General features: G+C 40.1%; 1 protein-coding gene across 1 annotated transcript; it reads left to right on the top strand.

Annotated features, from left to right (window-relative positions):
* The first annotated feature begins 269 nt into the window (after nucleotides 1-269).
* Nucleotides 270-4,628, top strand: phb (prohibitin). Its single transcript, XM_058375741.1, has 7 exons — nucleotides 270-358; nucleotides 1,956-2,060; nucleotides 2,407-2,568; nucleotides 2,899-3,041; nucleotides 3,128-3,244; nucleotides 3,361-3,456; nucleotides 3,905-4,628. Exons 2-7 carry the CDS (start codon nucleotides 1,976-1,978, stop codon nucleotides 4,115-4,117), a joined length of 816 nt encoding a protein of 271 aa, XP_058231724.1. The 5' UTR covers nucleotides 270-358; nucleotides 1,956-1,975; the 3' UTR covers nucleotides 4,118-4,628.
* The last annotated feature ends 2,757 nt before the right edge of the window (nucleotides 4,629-7,385 follow it).

Here is a 7,385-nt window from a genome sequence, read left to right as displayed (position 1 = left end):
CAGCTTCAAGTAATGCTATTACTGCTCTTTTACGAATCACTTGAAAAGAAAGCATCGTTACTTCAGAAAGCATATTATCATATAATAAAATATATATACTAATAAGTATATAATCATATAACGTTTATTTCATATTGCATTTAATGTCAAACGAAACATCGAAACTACGCATTGACCCTGGAATAACCGACTGAGTTCAAGCGAACCAATCCCTTCTCTCATACGTCGTGCTGCGCTGCGCTGTGTCCAATCAGAATGCCTGTTGTTCGTCAGTCTTGCGCATGCTCACAAAGCACACGCGTTCATGTGTTTCTTACGTCGGCTCCGGTGGAGGTCACAGTGAACCGTCAGAAGCCTGGTGAGTTATCACGTTGTGTCTGAACAGAAGGCTTTTCGTCCTACTTTAACTATTTGGAAGGCATTTTATCTATTGCATGTCGTATATAATAATAACAATAAGCTCTGCTGACATGAATAAATAGGTTCAGATATTTTATATGATGGAAGAGCTGTGTTAGCTAACACTGTAAGTTCGGCTAGTCTCATGTCAGCTAGCTTGCGTCAGATAGCGCAGGGCTTTACCTGCAGCTCAGTCGTGATCTATTTAGAGAAATTAGATACTTGTTATTTTTTATTGTGCATCTTCGGTGTGTTTCCTGTTTGTTTTCTGAATGAAGATAAATATGTGCTTCGCCTTTAGTAGTACAGGCCTCTTAAAGATGCTCACGTTTTTCTCCACAAACCGACCTTTCATTTTTATTTAAAGCAGTCATGACTTGCTGACACGCTTCCCTGTACCTGCCAGTGACTATAGATAGATAGATAGATAGATAGATAGATAGATAGATAGATCGACAGATTGACTGATAGATAGATCGACAGATTGACTGATAGATAGATCGACAGATTGACTGATAGATAGATAGATCGACAGATTGACTGATAGATAGATAGATCGACAGATTGACTGATAGATAGATAGATCGACAGATTGACTGATAGATAGATAGATAGATAGATAGATAGATAGATCGACAGATTGACTGATAGATAGATAGATAGATAGATAGATAGATAGATAGATAGATCGACAGATTGACTGATAGATAGATAGATCGACAGATTGACTGATAGATAGATAGATCGACAGATTGACTGATAGATAGATAGATCGACAGATTGACAGAGATAGATAGATAGATAGATCGACAGATTGACAGATAGATCGACAGATTGACTGATAGATCGACAGATTGACTGATAGATCGACAGATTGACTGATAGATAGATAGATCGACAGATTGACTGATAGATAGATAGATCGACAGATTGACAGACAGACAGATAGATAGTTAGACAGAGATAGATACTTGTATATTATTCTAGTAGAGTGATTAGATAGATAGTAATCTTTAGTAGAGATAGATAGATAGACAGATTGACTGATAGATAGGTAGATAGATAGATAGATAGATAGATAGGTAGATAGATAGACAGATTGACTGAGAGTTAGACAGAGACAGATTGACTGATAGATAGTTAGACAGATAGACAGATTGACTGATAGATAGATAGCTAGATAGATAGACAGAGACAGACAGACAGACAGACAGACAGACAGACAGACAGATAGATAGATAGATAGATTGACTGATAGATAGACAGAGACAGATAGACAGATTGACTGATAGATAGGTAGATAGATAGATAGATAGATAGATAGATAGATAGATAGATAGATAGATAGATAGACAGACAGACAGACAGACAGAGACAGATTGACAGACAGATAGATAGTTAGACAGATAGATAGATACTTGTATATTATTCTAGTAGAGTGATTATTTTGTAGGTCAGCTGATGTTTGTTTTTCTCTGGTTATTCAGCATTGTTTCTTCTTCTCACAAAACTGTACAAAATCTAAGGAAATCTAAGCTTTTTCTCATTCTTTACAGGACCCTGACTCTCTGTTGCCATGGCAAAGCTGTTCGAGTCCATTGGGAAGTTGGGATTGGCCTTGGCCATCGGAGGAGGCGTGGTTAACTCTGCCCTCTACAATGGTAAGGAGGTTGAGAGGTTTAAATAATCGTCAATTATATATAAATGTATTTATATATTTATTTATTTAGAATCTGACGCTTAGCTCATACCAGAATCCAAACAGACTCGTGTATATTGGTGCTGTATGATACCAGCATTACACTGTACACTCCACAGCAAGATTTTGATTAAAAATAAATAAAATAATTCAACCAAATTTGACTAGGATTTTATTGGAACTAGGGCTGGATGAGATGGGCAAAATCTTCTCTCTAAAATTGATGAAAAAAAAATCTATACAAAATAACTGCATTCACTTTAACAAGTTTGTTTAATCCCATATCTGCGCTCGGTGTCTGTCTGCAGTCGATGCTGGCCACAGAGCGGTCATCTTTGACCGTTTTAGAGGAGTACAGGAAACTGTGACTGGAGAAGGAACACACTTCCTGATTCCTTGGGTACAGAAACCCATCATTTTCGACTGCAGGTCCAGACCACGCAATGTTCCTGTTGTCACTGGAAGCAAAGGTAAATGTGGTCAGAAAAAGTAACGGAGTCTCATGAGCTTGATCAGAAAGAATCAGATCATGGTCGTGATATTTTAGTATTTAATTTTTCCAATAAATTTGTTATTGTCTGTTAGTTAAGAATGTGAGGATGTGTTTAATACTTAATGCTCTGGTTTTGTGAAGCCCCAAATCTGTAATTATAAATGTTCAAGAATGCAACAGTTAATCTGAGAATGGCTCAAGGACATGTGAAGGTAAAATACGAAGGTTGTTACATTAATGATGTTTACTGTGCCTTCAATAGATTCAAATCTCAAACACACATTCTATCCCCCTTTCTCTTTGTCAGATTTGCAGAATGTGAACATCACTCTGAGAATATTGTTCAGGCCTGTAGCAAGTCAACTACCGAGGATCTTCACCAGCATTGGTGAGGACTATGATGAAAGAGTGCTTCCTTCCATCACCACTGAAGTGCTGAAGGCTGTCGTGGTGAGTAGCATGACACATATAGATGAATGCGTATGTATATAATGTTAATGTGTAGAGTTAACTGATTGGGGTGTGTGTGTGTTTAGGCCAGGTTCGATGCAGGAGAACTGATCACTCAAAGAGAGCTCGTGTCCAGGCAGGTCAGCGAAGATCTGACCGAGAGAGCGTCCACTTTCGGCCTGATCCTCGATGATGTCTCACTGGTAATTCGCCCCTCCAATTTCTTTGTCTTTTTGATTTTATTTTATTTTTTCCCCGCTTTTTTTCTTCTATCTATATTTAACTCTTTGCATGTGTCACTCTTCCTCCATCTCTGCAGACTCATCTGACATTCGGCAAAGAGTTCACAGAGGCTGTGGAAATGAAGCAGGTGGCCCAACAGGAAGCTGAAAGAGCGAGATTCGTTGTAGAGAAAGTAAGTGAAAGAGTAAACACACACCAGAAAATGTGTCCAGTGTTTCTTCACTGCACAATCAAAAATGAAAACCTGCTCAAGCAAGAGCCACTTGTGCTCAAGTACTGTTTCGTTTTCCACCGTGACTGCTGTAAAAGCTGGTGGTAGTTTAAGTGAAGGAAAATATACAGCTTGTTTGAGTTCAAGTGGTGTTAAATAGGAGTACAAATTTATCGAGCTCAGGTGTACACGATAAGTCCGTTTTTTCAGATGTAGATTTTTCCTCACTTGTTTTTATTTTCAGTGGCAAAATTACAATCAGTCATAATCAGGTTCTAAAGCTAAGCAACGTGAACTTATACAGAGATATTATATTGGTATTTAGAATATCTTGCTAATGAGTGCTAATGCTAATGCCTGTTGTAAGTAGGAGATATGAGTCTATAATCTGTGTATAATTTGTGTGTAGGCAGAGCAGCAGAAACAGGCGGCCATCATCTCAGCAGAAGGTGATTCTCAGGCTGCGCTGCTCATTGCCAACTCTCTGGCCGTGGCAGGGGACGGCCTGGTGGAGCTGAGGAAGCTGGAGGCAGCTGAGGACATCGCCTTCCAACTCAGCCGCTCACGCAACGTCACCTACCTGCCCTCGGGTCAGGGCACACTGCTGCAACTGCCCCAGTGAGGAGCATACATACACAAACAAACATGAGCCCACACACTTTAGTGCACTTCCCCTTCCCGGATAACTCGATAAAGGAGACATGGCAGGGAGAAAGAGCAAAGCTGAAGGTCTACCCAGGACACTCTCCCCTCCTTTTAATCAGTCTCACTATCTCTGTGGCTGAAGTTACGGACTGGAGATTTTCCACCAGTGAAATGAAACACAGCAGCTCTGCAGTGTGTGTGTGTTTGTTTGTGCAATATAACGTAATATGTTAATTCTGTATTAAAGGCTAAAGGCTGAAACTCCCCTCCCAAAACAGCACTGGAGACTTCAAGGATAAGAAATTAGATAAAATCCAGTTAATAGTGGGTGAAATCAGTTCATGTGTTAGTTTCGCTCTCTGTCCCTTTTAGCCTGACTGTTTTCCTTTCTTGTCTGTATTGTTTTTCTAATCGTGTGGCAGAAAGCACACATGTGCATTCCAGAAGTCACAGACTAGTGAATTAAAATCATTTCTACTGAAATGCAATGAAGCCTACAGTGTGTTTAGTTCTGGTTCCTAGTCTCAATAAGGATTGTCACTAATTATAATGCAGATGTCCTTAAATTGAGTTACACATCAGATAATGTGTGTTCAGTCAAAAGCAAATTATCAATGTACGTGTCAGTTTGGGAGAAAATGGGCTAGGGAAGACTGTTGTTCGATAAGTCAGGGTTAAAGGTTAAGCAGGTGAGCTTTGAATCTGCCCCATTCTTTTTCCCAAATGAGTTTTAGGATTTTTATAAACCAGGTGTGATTTATAAGCCAATTGTTGGTAAATTATTCCTTTTAAAAAATGTTCTTAAACACAACTAACCATCTTGTTTGAGCATAGCTACTTTTGTTAGCACCTTTAATTTTCCAACTTCCCATTTAGGAGGTCATTTTGTCCAAAACATTAAATAATTAAATGATATATCCAAAAGTTTCACAGAACAGGAAAAAAAATTTAATAGATGCAAAGTGTATGCTGGTACTATTTTCTTTTTTCAGTTAGAGTGGATCTGGAGCCGCTTCAGGGTCAGGGTCAGAGTGGATCTGGAGCCGCTTCGGGGTCAGGGTCAGAGTGGATCTGGAGCCGCTTCGGGGTCAGGGTCAGAGTGGATCTGGAGCCGCTTCGGGGTCAGGGTCAGAGTGGATCTGGAGCCGCTTCGGGGTCAGGGTCAGAGTGGATCTGGAGCCGCGTCAGGGTCAGAGTGGATCTGGAGCCGCTTCAGGGTCAGGGTCAGAGTGGATCTGGAGCCGCGTCAGGGTCAGAGTGGATCTGGAGCCGCTTCAGGGTCAGGGTCAGAGTGGATCTGGAGCCGCTTCAGGGTCAGGGTCAGAGTGGATCTGGAGCCGCTTCAGGGTCAGGGTCAGAGTGGATCTGGAGCCGCGTCAGGGTCAGGGTCAGAGTGGATCTGGAGCTGCGTCAGGGTCAGGGTCAGAGTGGATCTGGAGCCGCGTCAGGGTCAGGGTCAGAGTGGATCTGGAGCCGCGTCGGGGTCAGGGTCAGAGTGGATCTGGAGCCGCTTCAGGGTCAGGGTCAGAGTGGATCTGGAGCCGCTTCAGGGTCAGGGTCAGAGTGGATCTGGAGCCGGGTCAGGGTCAGAGTGGATCTGGAGCCGGGTCAGGGTCAGAGTGGATCTGGAGCCTATTAAAGGAACACTGGGCGTGAGGTGGAGTCTACAAATTCACATCTAGAGTAGAAGTATAATAGTAGAAAACTCGCCTACAGCATGGTTTTGAAGATTGGAGGAAACCAGAGAAAACTCACATGGACACGTTAAGTAGACAAAGTTCAGAATTGAACAATATACATTTAATAAATAATTCTAACAACATGCTTTATAGACTTGCATATAATGCTATAAAATTCCCACACCCTTCACCAATTTGTACGCTTAAAGGTAAGTCTTTGAGCTCATGCTCATTATTTCATCATCACACGGCTCCAACTGACTATATATGACTGTAGAAAGGATATTGTTCATAATCTCATACTCCAGTGTTTATAATAGTTCATAATAACACTCTCCGGTGTTTATAATAATTCATAATCACACTCTCCGGTGTTTATAATAATTCATAATCACACTCTCCAGTGTTTATAATAATTCATAATCACACTCTCCGGTGTTTATAATAATTTATAATCACACTCTCCGGTGTTTATAATAATTCATAATCACACTCTCCGGTGTTTATAATAATTCATAATCACACTCTCCGGTGTTTATAATAATTCATAATCACACTCTCCGGTGTTTATAATAATTCATAATCACACTCTCCGGTGTCACCCAAATGAGGATAAGGTTTTCTTTTGAGTCTGATTCCTCTCAACCATCTAAAGGAGTTTTCCTTGCCATGGTCACCCCAGGCTTTCCCTAAGGGATTAGTGATTAATACAAATATTAAAATAATCTTGAACTTTTTGTCTAACATTATTCTTGGACTTTTGTACTGTTTCTTCTGTTCTATAAAGCTACTTAGAGACAATGCCCATTGCTATACAAATAAAATTGAAGTGAATTGAATTTCAGTGGCCAAATATTTATGGTCAAGCATTTAAAAGTGATGGTCAACAATTAATTCCTGTCAGTGTTTATTAGTCTGTAATTACAACAAGCTAACAAGCTAATAAATGATACTTGGACCTGTAGCTGGCTTGCAGGAAGCTGTGGCTTCAGGCAGTTTATAAATGTTGTACTTCTGCTTCATTGAATTCATTCAACTTCCTCAAGTATACCAGCCTTAAATATTTACTTCATCCTAAAACTGTTTAATGACTTGAGGTCGGTATGCCTAAATAGGCCACTGAGCCAAAATGTAGCCAAAATAATCAATTAAGACAGTGCTTACTATTAAAGCTACATGGGGACGCCATTTGAACCCAGTCTACTTCACTATAACTGAATCCTTTTTGCTTGGTGCACCAGGTCAGTTGTTGTTGTTTTTTTTTATTGATTTCCAAATGGCACGTTATGTATAACCCAAAGTTGTTCATCCGTGTAATGTTGCACTTTAGCCTTGAGGTACCTTTAGGTGGTTGTGTAAACTTTGGTATTTTTATTGAACGTTTCCATCTATATCCACTAGATGGCCTGAGCATCCATCTGTTTCACACCCTCAACCCTGAGCCATTAAAAGAAACAATATTCATGTCTTTTCATCCATTTATCCATCATACATGTTTGGTGAAACCACTTAATTGGGTACAGATGTATAAAAAGTAGTTTGTTCATTCTTTCTTCCTTTTATTAC

This window comes from Hemibagrus wyckioides, linkage group LG02, assembly GCF_019097595.1.
Source record: "Hemibagrus wyckioides isolate EC202008001 linkage group LG02, SWU_Hwy_1.0, whole genome shotgun sequence".
In the NCBI taxonomy this organism is placed as follows: Eukaryota; Metazoa; Chordata; class Actinopteri; order Siluriformes; family Bagridae; genus Hemibagrus; species Hemibagrus wyckioides.
Note: the sequence above shows the minus strand (reverse complement) of the source record. Positions and strands in the feature narration are given on the sequence as shown.

Bases quoted from the DNA above. Each gene is read 5' to 3' on its own strand.
- phb (XM_058375741.1), top strand. From the start codon at position 1,976: ATGGCAAAGCTGTTCGAGTCCATTGGGAAGTTGGGATTGGCCTTGGCC. The intron at 2,061-2,406 runs GTAAGGAGGTTG...GTCTGTCTGCAG, and splicing joins TAACTCTGCCCTCTACAATG to TCGATGCTGGCCACAGAGCG. The intron at 3,457-3,904 runs GTAAGTGAAAGA...ATTTGTGTGTAG, and splicing joins CGAGATTCGTTGTAGAGAAA to GCAGAGCAGCAGAAACAGGC.